A 16718-nucleotide genomic window follows, 5' to 3' on the forward strand; every position below is an offset into this window, starting at 1 on the left:
GATATCCGCTGGTGATAGTGACCTGATAAATTTCAAATCGATCTATATATATAACTATATAAATAACGCAGCTGACGGCAGCGGTAATCATGACTAGCGAGCGCGCTGATAGCTAGCTGACTCAAGCGGCAATGACTTTGAAATCAACTCGAGCGGACGCACACAATTTTTCAACTGACGCAATTCAAAAAAATGCATTACACTGGGTAACAACTGCTATCTGGCCGGTCAATTTAACTCAAGCGGTGCCATTTTTGGATGTATTTCACTGCAAATGGCACCAAATTTTTAAATTGCACTTTTGAAAAATATTAATATTTCAATACATTTTTCTAAAAAAATTTGCGTATGCTACTTTTTCGCCAACTAAAATTGTCTACTTTTTTTGGAAGGGACATTCTTATTTTATTGCCAAAGGGAAAAGAAGAATATAATCTTCTTTTTAATAATAATTACGGGCCCTTATTTGTTCCTCTTTTTCTTTCTATTTGGCACTTTTTTATCCCCAATATGGCACCTACCAGCTAAAGATAGTTGCACTGTGCCATTTCAAGAGAATAAAGGGTGAGCGCGAGCTCCAGCAGAGTAGTTACCCAATAGCGTTAGTTAGTTAATCCTGCCCACCACTATGCTCACCGCGGCCGTCATGCCGGCTGGCAATCTTCTGGTCGCCTGCGCGCCACACAAAAAACAAAGCGCTCGCAATGTAAAAAAAAAAAACTAACACAACAAGAAAGCGCCATAAACACAAAAAAGGAGAACGTCATGCATGATACCGAAAAAAAAAAACGAAAGCAAACAAAAACGCCGCGCCGTTTGCGGCCACAACAACCGAATCAAACACACAGCGTGATGATGATGCAGCCAACGCGTAAGGTGCACAACACCCACACTCACATTCATAAAAAATATATATTTTTAATACCATGCCTTTTGCGCTACGTTTTTTTATTTTTTGAGCAAAATGTTCTGTTTTAATTTTGTATTCATTGCCGCGCGTATACAAAAATCAACGCGCGCGCTGCCGCTTCCAAGCACTCAGCGGCAATCAAACAACGCGATCGAAACGCCGCTCGCCAAACAAATCAGAAAAAAATTTTAACACCACCACGCGCAATCACTTTGCCGGCATGAAAATGCGATAACCAAATATGTATGTACGTACAACAACGCCGATATATAACAATGCGCCTACCACAATTCAACAAAAATAAAACAAAATTTTATTTATGATAAATTCTTTTACCAATTCGAACACTAGAAGTAATTGCTCGTTTTTGTTTTTATTTTAGGTCAGAAAAAACGCACACTTCACACGCGTTCACCTTAACCACCTTTGCTAGCGTTTCGAAGCGCCAAAACACAACCGGCAACATTGAGCAGCAGAAAACGACTAAACATCCATGGACTGCAGGCAGTAGCTGAAAGTGAACTACAGAGGCCAATAGTTGAAATTGAAGTTAAAAGAAATACACGCGCGCAGCCCTCAAACCCATACATATGTACATACATTCACAGACACATGGACCTGAGTAGAGGCCAGCAGCTGGTTGCTCAAAGATACTACACGAATGTTATATACCAGTACAACTGCGTCAAGAGCAGACCAAACGACGAGCATTTACGGAGTATCTTATGGATACAATACAACCCAGTAGTGGAAAGTGTGGGGCTTACTAGAGATTTTTTTTTTTAATTTGCTAAAGTAACACAAATCCAACTTGGACAGTAAATTCCCTAATTCACGGAGGTCGGCGGTTCAGTCACATTTTGTATAAAAAAGGTCCCAATAATGACCAGAGGTCTTTGGCGTAGAGCCGACTGTGTCGAAGGCAATATGCAGCAAGATACACTCCAACATCGTCGCGGTTCTCTACGCTCCGAAAACAACGAAGTCTCCTCAAAGCTTCTATTGAATTACTTTCAGCTTTCAATACTCATCGCATCCTGGAACATAGAACCCGACCGGATGTCGGAGGTTCAGTGACATTTTGTATTGAATAGGTTCCAGGAATGACCAGAGAACTATGACGTAGAGCCCAGAATGCTCCTTTTCACTACCACGGTGCCCTCTTACTCTAACTTTCGAGCCGAGGTTCATGCCAATGCGCTATGTCGAAGGCAATACGCAGGAAGTGGGGCGACCAACAAACGTTCTAACATCGCTGCGGATCATTTCTGCCTAAAGCACATGAAGCCTCCTCAAATCTGTTGTTGGCTTACTTTCAGATTTTAATACAAATCGCATCGAAGAACCGTGTTTACCTCATTCGAAGTGAAATCATAGATAACGAAGGAGCCACGTTTGGCAAAACTATTATATCTGGATAAAAAAGAAAGCACAACATTTCTGGACTAATGCGGAAGTTAATCACCCCTATTCTGGTTCTCATAAGGCGCTCGCATCGACAGTCGTTCGTTGAGTTATGTCGCAAATAAAAACATTAACTACAGATTTTAACACATTTTCAATGCTTCTTCTTTTCGAAAGGATAATAAGAATAAAAGTTAGTAGTAGATTATCTCATTGGTTGCCCCATAACGTCAATGAAAATCTCAAATTTCGACGAACTACTCTTGTTCCGACAATCGGAATAGGGGTGAATGGACCGGAATGGACTAAAAACTCCAGTACGGCGTTTTCTTGCTTACTGCCGGGCAACGAAGCGCATGGTTGGGTTTATGCTAGATCCTAGGTAGACGAAGTCCTTCAATACCTGAAGATTATAACAACCACCTTTATATCCCTACTAATTGAAGATTGATCAAAAATCAAAGTCCACATATTAGCGGCTACGCGCTGCCTCTTGGAGGTGTGCTGTTCCAACTTGGAGTGAAGGAAAGGACAAATGCCTGCAGCCGTGACCATTCGGTAGATATCGAGTTCGACGACAGGCGACTACTAACGTTGGGATCGTCATCGCGCTGATGCAGAGATTTGGGTATCCAGAGTTCGCTTTATGGCGTAGCTATTTCTCTGGCAAAGAGCCGCCATATTTGGGGAGGGAGATAGTATTGGAGTTGGGTGGCTCGTGGTTGTCGGCAGTTTTCCATTTCTGGTCCATTTATTTGGAGCCTCATGATGGAATCCCTGCTCAGGCAACTAGAGACTGGCTGCAATTTCAGTGCGAACGCGGATGGCCTTCTCAAGTCGGTAGAGGGGCAGTCGAGGACTGCAATATAGCTGAAGGGGAATCAGCTGTTTGACGTGGTGAGGGTACGTAGGGTACGAATGTGGGTGTTGTTGGGGTCAATCATCTGCTTAAACAGAACCAGTCTCAGGTACGAGACGAAAGTAAAATACGTGGGGCTTTTGATGGGCAAGCGGATGATCTTAGATACACATTTCGCGGGCCCTAAAGTACGACTTGTGGGTGTTGTGGATTAAGTGCACCGTATTTTGGGGTGTGATTGGGCCTACTAGGCCGACATGTGCACGTATGTATCAGGGCTTGTTTGTGGCGGGTCTGCTGTTTGGTATAAATCTGACGGTTTCGGGCCGCCAAAAAATTTTGTCGTGCCAGAGGGTAATACTGCTGGCTGATCTGCCGGTATGTCGGAACGTTTCCATCCCCTAACTACAGATGTTAATGGGAGCGTCTGCCCTTGATCTGGTTGTTGTAGAACCTTCTATGGCCTTCCGGCTAGGGAGGAGGATTGGGACGGCCTTGACGCAAACGCTCTTTGTGGGAGACGGTATTGAGGAAGTGGCAGGGCCGCTGTGACTATAGTTCCTATGGCCGAGTGACTTATGAATACATTCGGGATGTTAATTATGTCCGTGAAAACCCAGATTTTAGATTGTGTCTGAATCTGGGTTTACTTCTGATCAGACATGGGCCATTTAACGAGTTTTTTCATACACGGAGTCTTCAAGTAGCCAGGCCCATTGTTTGTTTATGGCCGATGTACTCTGACATTATTTACTCAGGGAAGAGAATTTGTGTTGCTGTAGGAGATTCTTCATTACGAAAAAAAAACTAATGACTAGCAACTGAGATGTTCGCTATCTACCTACTACCAATCGAAGAGTGGCCTTGTTAGAGAAAAGTGTATATCCCAGACATCGTGCCATGAGGGAGCAACCGTGTATTATTCAAGAATAATGAATATAACTTTTCATGGAACAAACTATATGTATATTAATTCCCATCATTTAGTATCCCTACAGCAAAAAGGCGGCAAATTTTTCGAAAGGCACCAATACTTCACCGGTTAAAATTTGACCGGTTAGAATTCGAAATTTGTTTGCATCGATAATGTTAGCTTTCGCCCAGTCCCTAAGGAAGCGATTTACAGATAGCAAAAAAAAAACCGAGGCTCTGGGCCTGTTCTAGGCACATAATAACACTGCGGCTGTGATTGCTAGTCGAACAAGCCCTCTCACAGATTTGTACACACACAGAGTAGTGTTGTCTATTTAGTGCAAAACCAAATAATAAAGATCAATTAACCACAATAGGGGATATCTTACGGTTAGTTGTTGGACGGGTCCTTTCCAATGACACGCCGATGTTAAAATTGATAGTTGAAACCATTGGCAGGGGAATTATGAGGGACTAGTACTGGTAACAATTGGGACTATTCGAGGGCTAACTTAGGGTAAGTCCGAATTGCTACAGGGATACCATCTGCTCTCTATGGAAGCTCTCTCAAACAAATGTGTCACTAATACACTGAACAATATGCCGGCGAACAGGTTTGATTGCACCTAATTGAGATTGCAGGTATGCAGGCTGAGTGTGTCCACCACATCCTTCCGTATTAATGTAAAATTTTAATGCATTCCAATATTTGAAAACTAGTTCAGTACGAAGTGCTCCAAGTACTGTCAATGTTTATGAACTTTAGATATGTATGTATGTTTGCATGGGCATACATATGTATGTATGTGATGTGATTATGATGAACAGTATGTGATTATGTTAGGTCAAGAACCGATATATAAGAAAAACAAGACAGTGTTTAGGGACTGTTGGGAAAGTATTTCTAGTAAAAAGAAATACCTGCTACTGGGAAAAATTCACGTTTGGCATGTATTTGCGTCACGGAGCAATGCCGACCTGCCACCTTTTAGCGACGCAGGTAACTCTAAAGCTGGATCCTCTACACTTAACCACAGAGCAGGAGGAGAAAAGAACTCTACTTCATTTCGCTGGAGGAAAAGTCTTATATTCCTGTAAGATGTAGAAAGTAGCACCCCAGCTCTCGCAAGCTTTAATTTGCATAAACGACATTTTTCGAACGATAGTCTTTATCTGCAAAGTTTAGAAGCGTGGACCCGAACGCATAGGAGCAGGCGTCTATGGTTCCAGAGCTAGGAAATCTGTGTCAAGGGAAGAAACAGATGACATTTCAGACAGGAACCTACGCCATCAGCCTGTGTGCGAAGATAAATCTGAACGGGAACTATCGCAAATGAACGAATTGTCATACTCAGTGATAGCCAAGCAGCACTTTCATCTTTCGAAGTAGCATCGCCGCTAGTCTTAGAGTGCATAGAGAAACTAAACTCCTTGTGCAAACAACAATAGCATACAACTACTATGAGTTCCAGATTACAAGGGAAATGAGCTAGCGGGCAGACTAACTAAGCAGTCGGCAGCCAGTACCCCCAATTGAGCCGGAGCCTTACCTAAAAATTTGTTCAAATACGATCAAATAGGAGCTCAGGAATAAAAATTGGATCGAAGTTAGAGCAGAATTGGCGCTGCTCAACAGGACCACGCCAGGTATAACGCTTTCTTTGGGAAAACTCCCACAGGCTTTCTTACAGAACATTGCCGACTGTATGGTCACTTGTACGAGTACAAATTTGACACATTTACTCTCTACCTCCTAAAACGCCTCTAAACTTTTTGATACCTTAGGCCTGAAGAGAAGAAGGCAAAAACATCATTAACCTTTATGGATACTAAATGCCTATACCTGCGTTGCTTAATTATAAGACCGCCACATATTAACAAGTTTTGACTATTTATTTTTATATTACTTAATTTCAATTATTTTCTTAGAAAAATAGAGTTCATTCCGTGATAAAAATATTTACAAGTTACAATCGCTGAGAACCAGCTTTGGGAATTTTGACGTTTTCTGACATTTTTGAAAATTTCTCTCGACGTCAATTCATTTGTTTGTTTTTATTTTCACTCAAACCAAAGAAATATATTTCTGTCGAAACATTAAAATTTTAATGTACATTCATAGATGTGTATTTTTATCATGGTTCATTCTAAGCACCATACAAATTCGCAAAATTCATCGAATTTTCAACAAAATTATACACCTTTTTTAAGAAGTATTTAAATACTCATGGTTTTTAGTGCATTTCTAAATACTTAACGGCTAAGGAAAATAATAATTGGTAGTTTTGGGGTTTTTATTTTAGAGATTGGCAATATAAAAAAATGTTTAGTTATTTTCGAGCTTTTAAAGATTTTCTAAGGATTTTTCGAAATTCTTCGGGATTCCTTGTGTTTTTTTTAAATTTCGAGGATTTTCCTTATTTTTCAGGAATTTCGAGTTCTGTTTTCTGAATATTTCCAGGATTTGGTATTTCGCGATTTTCGCGGCAGTGCGGGGTTTCCGCATCAAGAAAACTCCTCATTAGCCCTGTTCGCGTACGCACTATCCAGTAAATCCAGTACTAATTTTACTGGTTTTTTACTGGATGTCGTTTCCGTACGCAAAAACTTGCAAAAAACTAGCAAAAGAGGGGAAATTGAGAGAGCAAAAATGACAGCTGAACTTGCAAGTTTTACTGGATTTTTACTGGTGTGCCTTTAGAGTTACAATTGACAAAATAAACCTATTTAAATTTATAATAAGATAGAAAATACTAGTTCTCTAAGAAAATTGCATCGGAAAATAACAAATTAATCAGCTGTTCATAAAACTAGCAACTTCTTGCTGGTTTTGCGTTTTCGTACTTTCTTGCATATTTCACTCATTGGGAGTAAATATTGGCTTACTCTCCGAAATTTGGTTACTGGCAAGTTGCTGGATATTTTTTGCTGGAGAATACGAAAACACAACTAATATTACTTTTGTTATAGCATTTAGCGAAGTCATAAAAACTAAGAACTTTTTTATCCAGTATTTAGTGCAGCGGCATTTCGTTAAGTAAAAGTAACTTGACCGCGACATGTTTAAATAAATGAGGTGGAATTGTTTATAAAAAAATGTTTTTTTGCAAATATAGTTCAGACTGTAACAAACACTACATAAATAACAGTTAAAACTTTGTACAAAATTTAGAAAAAGTTTTCAACCAAAATTTTCAGGAAAATTGCAGTAAATATCCCATTTGATTTCGGTATAATATAGTGCAAGTTTGAAGTAGCTCAAAATTCGGGTTGATTTTTTACAATTTTTTCCGCATACGATGTTGCGCTGCACACCCGAAATTTTCCTAAAAATTTTGATGATCAAGTTTAAAATTTTCATGAAAATTTGTTGAATTTTTCTAAATTTTGCACAAAGTTTTAAACTTATATTAATAAAGTGCTTTTTACAGTGTGAATTATTTTTACAAAAAAAAAAATATTTTTATTAACTTGCAAATTTCGACCTCATTTATTTAAAAAAAAAAAGTCGTGTAAATATTACCATACATCCAAATTCTTAAGTACATAAGTATGTACTTGACTATTTAAAATATTTTGGCGTTTTTACTTTTGGTAAGTGTTTGGTCGAGCTTCTCCTACAATTTGTGGTGTGCGTCGCGATTATGAAACACAAATCGAGGGACCTAAAATTTTATGCCGTATCCGAATTGCAAATCCTTTTATGGTCATGGCAGAAATATCCTCGGAGGTTTGGCATTACCTGCCGAGGGGCGACCGCTGTTAAAACAAATTTAGATCTTACCCGGAACAGAGATCGAACCCACTTTTTATACTTAGTACTTAGTATTCAGTAAATAAAATTTTACCCAACACTGTTCCAGAGAGAACTTAATAAGTTTTAACATAAAAATAATTTTTATTTGTCGCGCAAAAAATTAAGCTCCAAAAATTATTTTTACACATGGGCGATTCCAGCGAAAAGTCTACCGCGTAAAAAAAAATTAAAAGTCCTTTATCTTACTTATTTAGAGGCCGATTTGGCTATTTTTTATAATATATTCTGGTTATGTAAGCAGAAACATTTTTGCCAAAAATGGTCTCGTTAGGTGGCGCCAGGTTCGAATTATTTTCGAAACAAGTATTTATACTCTGATTTGTTGCACATTTGGTATGTTTAATTGAAAGATATTAAGATTTGCAAAAAAAAAATGGAATCGCTGGAAGTAGGTTCGACATAAAATGCATGTTTTCTTCCCGTTAAAAATTCTTTCAACAAGAATAGGTGCGTTCGTTTAAAATCTCCAGCAGAAACCAACCAACTGCCAAATTTCGGCGAAATGTCATCTGTTCTCTCACAAGAGAGAAATATCCAAAATAGTACGCGAACAGAAAATTTGCAGAAACTTGCAAGTTAGACGAACAGCTGATATAATTTTTGTTTACATACAAAAGTGTAAAATTTAAAACGTACGAAAAGTCATCGCAAAGTGTTATACTGACACAGTTTATTGATTAAACAAATAACTACTTATTTCTTACAAGTTTAATTAGTCGCATTTTGTAATTTTTATCTTCCAAACCATCAAATTCAATTTTGTGATTTGTGTAAATGCCAACCAGCTGTTTTTGATCAGCTGTTTTCCTGTTGGCAAATTGCTGTTGGCAAAAATTTTTCCAGCAGAAACCAGCAGCTTCCCCTCAAAATGAAATGTCAGCTTGCTCTCTCAATTTCCCCTACTTTGCAAGTTTTTTGCGTACGGGAACGCAAAAACTTGTAAGTTTTGGTTAAACATGAACAATTAACAGCTACGCGAACGAACCTAATATTAACAAACCTTTTTCATTGGAAATTTTAGTAACGTAACGCCAGCTGATTAAACATAAAGCAGAAAAGATTTCTACATTTCGAAACTTGGAAAATTAACCTTAAACATTTCCACTATTACTACAACATTTATGGGCCTTCAACAAGTACAAAAGCTTTTATACAAATAGTATTGCCCAATTCGCAGTTTCGCAATTTTGTAATCGAAGTCAAAATCCACTTGTTTTTTGCAACGTCACGCCAGCGCGTAAGTTTACTAATATCTTTAAATCGCTACTGCCAACAGTTGTATTTTTTTTACTGAATGAGGGGCCATTTAATTGCTATGTAAATCGAGAAAATCCTATTTAAAACTTTGACATTTTCAATCTTTTTTTTAACATTTTGCCATAAGAGCGCCACGTAACACCAGTTTGGAAATACCCATATTTTTTGGCCAAGATATAAAACTCAAAAGAAAAACGATTATCGTTACAAGTAAATAAGAAAACTGGAAAATACCTGTTTATTTCTGAGGGTTAAAGAAAACTCATTAAATAATTTTAAAAATTTATTTTTTAATAAGCTTATAATCGTTACGTTCCCTGCTTATGTCTTATGTAAATAACAATTTCAGTAATCCTTCATCTATACGTACATTTGTATATATGTATGTAAATATTTTGGGTCCATCTCAAACATGTTGCATGCCCCACCAAAAAGCAAGTCGTAATCGCAGCAACAAACTACATTTGAAATGTCTCACTTATCGCGTTGCCAACTGAGTTTGAAATTAACACTTCCGTTAATGGTAAAATTAAACTTGAAAAAATTAGCTGCATTTGAATTTTGTTGAACAAAAGGAAAGCTCTAAATATTTAAAGAAGATACGAGTAGTAATTTGTTTAAAAACAAACAGATTTAATAAAATTAGTTGTATTGCATATACGCCGACGCTGTATAAATTGACCAACACTCACGTTTGTATGCAAGCCAGCAAGCTAGACATCCAAAGCACTTAGGAAATGTGAGCAAATCAAACAGTATATAAGCGCAGTAATGATTGATATTTGTTGCTTATTAAGAACATGCGCTGTAGCAGAGCTGCTATAAATCTTATTCGACGGCCAGTCAGTTACACGCTCAACTATAGGCATTTGTTTGACAGATATGGCAAATGTTTAGGCCTCTTCTACTCTCGATGCGGCATAGAATGAAAGAAAAAACTAGCGTTTGCCATAAACATGCAGTTTGACCAAAAATGGGCAAGGAATTTAAAGCAACCATACAACCAACATACATACATACATATCGCTAGCTTAGAGTGCAAAGTTGCTAAGTACATTTTTATACCCGAGCGCACTTGTGCACAAGGGTATTATAACTTTGTTCACATAACGGTTGTTTGTAACAGGCAAAACGAATCGAGATAGATATAGACAAATGTATACATAAATGATCAGGATGAAGAGAGAAATCGATTAAGCGGTGACTGTCTGTCCGTCCGTCCGTCCGTCTGTGCACACGATAACTCGAGTAAAAATTAAGATATCTTACCAAATGGCCGAAAATTTAAAAAATCGGACAATAACCACGCCCATATCCCATATAACGGTAATTTGGAGAAATACGAAATCTTCGATAAATCAGTAAATATTAAAGCTAATTTATTCAAAATTGATGCTTGCAACAATTTTTTACCAGAAAATACGCTTATCATAAAATTTTGGAAAATGGGCGTGGCACCGCCCACTTATGATCACATATATGTATCTCGGTAACCGTTCTACCAATTTGTACCAAACTCGGTATGGTTATTGTGCTTGCTACATAAAACGTTCAAAATTATTGAAATCGGACTAAAATTAGGGCTTTTCATATAACGGTAAATTTTAGAAATGCTTGAAACGTCAATATTTCGAAATTTAAGGACGCTAATTTATTCAAAATTGATACACCCCGGCTTACCATGTAGCGGTAGCTTTCGGAAAGGTGAAAAGGCATATATGGAATACTTGCGCCAGGTATTTAATGTTCGGCCCCGCACGAACTTAGACTTTCTTACTTGTTTTTTTTTTTTGTATTTAACAGGAGGAAAAAAACTTCGTATAGCCATTTTCTTCAAATATTTCGCAAATCCTTGAATACAACATTTTGCGTGTTTAAAGCAAAGCAAAACTCCATACGAATAAAAAGGATTCAATCTTTATTAAAAGATTTCGTATTATTTTGGTTTCATCGTATGTTTGGTGCCTCTTTTGGACTTTAAACATATACCTTTCATTGAATATAAGCGAGAAGAAATAAAACAAGTACCTTAATCCTTTTCGTAACGATACAATTTTAATATCCTTTGCTTCCTATAGCAAAATATAAGTTTTTATAAAAAGCGGACTTAGCAACTTTTCACTCTAAGCTAGCCATAGGCTTCTGCTTGTACGTTCTTACATATGAATATGTAGGTACTTACGAACGTACATACACGTAAGGTGCGGCATGGCATTTTATCAAACTCGCTTTTAAAGCCATTTGTGACAGCGAAATAAAAGTTTACATATCGATGGCTGAGTGGAAGATCGACCTATCTCGGCAGCCAGTTCGAAAACGCTCTATCTCAAAAAACTTTTCAAGAACGCCCTATTTCAGAATTCGTTTCAAAAACGCACTATCTCAGCTGCCGATTCAAAAACGCCCTATATCAGCATATTTTCAATACATTTTGAAGTGAGATAGGGCGTTTTTGAACCGAATTTTGAGATAAGGTGTTTTTCAATTAAATTCTGAAATAGGGCGTTCTTGAAAAGTTTTTTGAGATAGAGCGTTTTCGAACTGGCTGCCGAGATAGGTCGATCTTCCACTCAGCCATCGATATGTTGTATAACGACAGCTCAATTATCCAAACATCTCTTGTGAACTTTTGACTGTGCCAAATAATAATCGTTTATTTCAATAAATATGAATAGCTGTTTATTGAAAAAAAAATATATATTTTCGTTTTCTGAGTTTAAGCTTCATTTTAAGAGCAGTTAAGAGTATTAGGAATCATAATCAGGGCTATAACTAAATCCGACCGTACATAGCATTCAAAGTAGATGCTACGTTCGTAGCTATTCGAATTAAATGATAGTATTTGCGTAGATTTTACGAATGATTAATGTGCAATAAAAGCGATTGCATTTAAATCTGTTACAACTAAAATTTAGTAACGCGTTAAATTCTTAAAATCTTAAATGTCATGTCTATGGTTGGAAGTGGTTTATGAACAGAAGTAAATTTTACTTACTTTTTAGTCTTGGTTTCAACTTCATCATTTTATCGAAAATACTTACATAACTTAACCTGAATTGCATACCAATAACAATCATTTGATGTAATTAATCTCTGGTCGAAAGCAATAATAACTTAAGTCCACAGGTAGTCTTCATTTGTGCTGTAGCACACACGGTGGGCATATGCCACACATGTTATTCAGCCCTATTATGGTTGTCGACATCGGCATTATGTATATTCAAAATTAGTATTTACTAAAATGTTGTATTGACGGTGACGTATTATCGACGGATTTGACGGATATTTGATACCCAATATATTGGGTCATACGCATGAAAACTAAGCAAATGCTTTTTCTTAAAATTTCAAACCTTTCAATCGATTTGTTCAAATAAATTTAAGTGAAAGGTATGAAATTTTAAGAAAAAGCAATTGCTTAGTTTTTGTACATACAGCGCATTGTGTCGCTATATACTCCTTTATTACAGGTTTGATTATTTCCCATGAGTAGATTTAGATTTGATATGGAGCAATCTGGCAATGTCGAGACCAATTGGTCAACATCAATATTATTCTTGTTAATGTTGGCGACCATAATAGAAGTGAATAATGTGTATATAAGCTTCTGACATAAAATTAAAAAAAAAAAATGAAAGAACTTTTAGATGGAAGTAAATCCTTTATTAGATGTTCTTCCAATAAACAATCACCCCTTTAATGTATGAATTTTTCGGGATGTGTAGAAAGCTTTTAGTTAAATTCAATTTTAAAACGATTTTTTAAGGAGAAAAAATAAGGATTCTTTATTTAAATGGCCATATTTACCGAATCAGTCCAAATCCTAATGCAGACAAAAGCAAGATGTTACATTCTCAAAAATCGTTGAATTATGAATGTTTCCACAAAACAATCCGTTTCAGTCCTGAGGGTCGATGTAAAAATATACATATAACATCCGAAAATGTTAAAAGTCGTTTACCGTATGCATGTACATATGTATTGCATGCAGTTAAGCCATCCAAAATCTATTGCGGCGGGTCGACATTTGGTAGTAAAACTTACAATACGGTAAGATGCTAATCCAAAATTCCTATCTGCGAAGTAATGATTTAGAAAATAGAAATTTCCTCCAAAAAACATTGACGTTCGAGTTGACAGACTTCATATGTAAGGGCAACAGAACTTTCCACCAATAGACGAATTAATCTAAAAATCCTCCCTCGTTGCTCCACTGTTTTCCTAATCCAAATGCTTCTTTCACACCCAGTCTACTTTAATATATTAAACAAATAGAAAGAAAATCGATGTCAATCAAGTTAGATTCCGTTTTGCTGCTCGGTGTGGACGGCGACAAATTTCATGTTTAAAACTAAAATCCCTGTCCTCCTAGTATTTTTTTGTTTATATCTTGTAAATCTTGTCCTATCCATTATATCCGTCCTTTATTGTATGCAACTTTAACTATTCCTTTTTTAAAAATTCCTGAAATCCATTTATAATTATCCATTTTTTAATCCAAAATTCCATTAAATCCCGAATTAATCCATTTCCTTAATCCAAAAATCCTCCCATACTCCAATCCAATCCATCCATTCCATTAATCGTGAATAGAGCGGAGAGAAGAAATTTATATTAATTAATTAGTACATAGGAATATTGTTTATTTAAATGTATTATGTTTATATGCATGTAGATTAAGATAAATTTACTTTTGTTAGTGTAAGTGTATTCAAAATGTCAGCCTTTTGCACCTGATAAGTTTTTTTATAATCATTTTATAGCTTTTAATAAAAGTATATGCAATTAAGGTTTTACTGGAGCTGCAAATACTTTCCCAAATATTGGAATCATACTTTCAAATTAAATGCTTTTTTTAAACAACTCGTAATTAAAAAGTGTTAAAAAGTTATACCTAATGTTTCAAATATTTCAAATATGTAGAATGTTTTCGATCAAGTCATGCTTGCCTTAAAATATGTACGTTGAATTCCAAAGTAAATTATATATGTGCTTTATCATTTTCGTAAATATGCTGGATTTATCTCAAACGAATTATCGTCCGTACAAAATTTACTTGCTGATTTTTTACTTCTCTACTTTGTTTAGCGGTTCTTGTCTTTTCAGGCTTTAAAAATTTGAACGAGAACGTGACCTTGATCTGGAATATGAGCGTCGAACAGGGGAATACGTGGGAGACCCACGGCGTCGTGGTCTTGGAGAAAATGAGCGGGATCTAGGAAATATAAATTAATATTTTAACTATCATAGTCATATTTAATAAATAAAAATGAAATTAAATACCTGTCTCCACGGTGGTCACGACCGCCACGATCTCCTTCACCAGAATCTTCACGAACGCGTATGTACGATACCTCCCCCTGTGGAGAAATTTGAAAAAAAAAAAACATTAACAAAATTAGCCAAAAACTTTAATGAAATATGAAATAAAATATAATAAAACTTAATTAAGAAGTGTTTTGTGAAAGAATATACACACCTACATACATAATGTACAATTGAATTTACCTCATGAGATCTGAATCGTGAGTCGTCCAATTTCTTGATAGCATATTTCATGTCCTCATTCCTCAAAAACTCAACCACTCCAGTACCGTCTTTGTAGGCGTCAGCAAAACAGACATCTCCTGCTTCTCGCATGTGATCTTTCAAATCTTGCCAAGAGCCTGACGACGGCAAGCCTGTAACCATAACACGGTATTGTGAACGCTTGGTAGGTGGACCACGTCCACCGCCGCCTCCTCCACCCCGGCCTCCATCGTTGCGATTACGGTCGTTCCGATTACCGCGAAAACTACCCGGTCCACCGCCGCGTGGAAATTCTACACGCAATCGATAACCATCGTAGTCATAGCCATCGCGTGCCTTTACGGCATCCTCTGCATCTCTGGCATCTTCGAATTCTACAAAAGCAAATGGCGGACCACGCCTATTTTTCAAGTCCACAAACGAAACTTTACCAAATTTATGAAATAAATCTTGTATATCCTTTGTACGAATATCAGGGGGTAAATTTCCAACATAGATGCGAGTTTCACTGCGAGACATTCTTAAATGATATTCCGGTACTTTCGATGTAGTTTTAAATTTGATAAGACAATTAATTGATTTTTTCCACTAAACACGCGATATTTTACTCGTGTGCTTTGAAAGAATGGCGGACTTTTGCCAGTGAAGCTTGCTAGGAAACTAGTGTAATTTGAAGAACATAACAGGGTGACACTTCTTTTCAGTCGTTTCGATGACCAGTGTTGCCAGAACTTTTTGGGCCGACCGGCTAGATTGGCAAAAAAAAGCGTCTAAAAACGGCTAAAATGTTTTAGTGAAATTTCACATAGACTCTGGCAAAAAACCGCTAAAATGTTTTAGTGAAAATTCACATGCTTTATTTAAATAAATCGCAAGAAACGAAAGACTAGTTAACACCATTAATTTATATCGAGTGTATATTCCTCATCATCAAATGAATCACTAATGTATATATCACCTGAATTCATTAATTTTAAGAGATCGTCATCTACAGTAAAATTATGGCAGCATTTTTCTTCACGTTTTAAACCGTATCTTATATATAAAATAGCGTTTAACGTTTTAACGCACATTGGATTTCTTTGCTTAGGTTTTATTATATTTATTGAACTAAATATTCGCTCTACTTCTGCATTACTTATAGGCAAAACAAGAAAACTAAAAACTAGGTTGCAAAGGTCAGCGAAAGGGTTTTCTCCTAGGGCATTTCGAAATTGATAAACTTCGGCCCAAAATTTTACAGTTGAGTCTAAATTACTCCAGGTATGTAACGTTAACCGTTGCCATTGCATCTCTATGGATGTTATTTCGTCGGCATTATATTTGTGTTTTTGTTGCTGTAGTTGAACAAATACTTTTGGTTTAATTACTCTTAATGCATTTCCAACTGAAAAAAGTCAATTTTTTTAGTGTGGCAATATTTGTAGGGAGGCGTTGGCGTAATTACTTTATTAAAGTGATAATAAAATAGCGACCATTTTCTCGAATTATTTTCTCGGCTTCGTGGTCAAAAGCGTTTGTGCTTACTTTGGTTTTCAAATACTCTTCAAAACTGTGATAAAACTGAGGAAATGGAGCAAGGTATGGCTCCAACGGGGAGCATATAGGATCAAATGGGTCCGCGCTAATAACCACTAGGGAGCATAGATGCGAAAGTAAAACGTTGAGTTAATTAAAAATCTTCATTGGGTCCGCATTATTGCTTTCGAACAATTTGTTTACTTTTTGCACCTGAAAATTAGGCAAATAGTAAAATCGGCTAAAAACGGCTAACTTTTTTTTACAAACCGGCTAACAAATCGGCTGCCGGCTAGATCGAATTTTCTCCGGCTATTTGCTATCAAAATCGGCTAAATCTAGCCGGAAAACGGCTAAAATGGCAACGCTGTCGATGACACAATTGTATGTTCATACTTAAGGTGAAATTAGTCAAGAACGTAAACCTACCGGTACGTGAACCCTAATCAGCTGACACAATCTGTCTTACCATATCGTCATGTAAATGAAAACTCAACACCGCAGAATTCTTC

General features: G+C 36.7%; 2 protein-coding genes across 2 annotated transcripts in view; both read right to left on the reverse strand.

Moving 5' to 3' along the window:
* LOC118743738 (extracellular sulfatase SULF-1 homolog) overlaps positions 1-13463 on the reverse strand; it is a gene marked incomplete in the record, with an annotated part of 318030 nt that extends 304567 nt beyond the window's left edge. The window contains 2 exon segments of the mRNA XM_036476504.1: positions 12968-13063; positions 13121-13463.
* Positions 13464-13797: 334 nt separating this feature from the next.
* Positions 13798-15346, reverse strand: LOC118743749 (serine/arginine-rich splicing factor 1A-like). The gene is made up of 3 exons (XM_036476515.1): positions 14668-15346; positions 14443-14519; positions 13798-14374 (listed from the first exon to the last, which is right to left on the reverse strand). Exons 1-3 carry the CDS (start codon positions 15205-15207, stop codon positions 14269-14271), a joined length of 723 nt encoding a protein of 240 aa, XP_036332408.1. The 5' UTR covers positions 15208-15346; the 3' UTR covers positions 13798-14268.
* Positions 15347-16718: the final 1372 nt, after the last annotated feature.

The sequence above is a fragment of the Rhagoletis pomonella genome, unplaced genomic scaffold (genome assembly GCF_013731165.1).
Source record: "Rhagoletis pomonella isolate Grant_MI unplaced genomic scaffold, Rhpom_1.0 Rhpom_scaffold_00001, whole genome shotgun sequence".
NCBI classification, from domain to species: domain Eukaryota; kingdom Metazoa; phylum Arthropoda; class Insecta; order Diptera; family Tephritidae; genus Rhagoletis; species Rhagoletis pomonella.

Bases quoted from the DNA above. Each gene is read 5' to 3' on its own strand.
- LOC118743749 (XM_036476515.1), bottom strand. From the start codon at position 15,207: ATGTCTCGCAGTGAAACTCGCATCTATGTTGGAAATTTACCCCCTGAT. The intron at 14,520-14,667 runs GTAAATTCAATT...ATTTCTCCACAG, and splicing joins CACGATTCAGATCTCATGAG to GGGGAGGTATCGTACATACG. The intron at 14,375-14,442 runs GTATTTAATTTC...TATATTTCCTAG, and splicing joins CGTGACCACCGTGGAGACAG to ATCCCGCTCATTTTCTCCAA.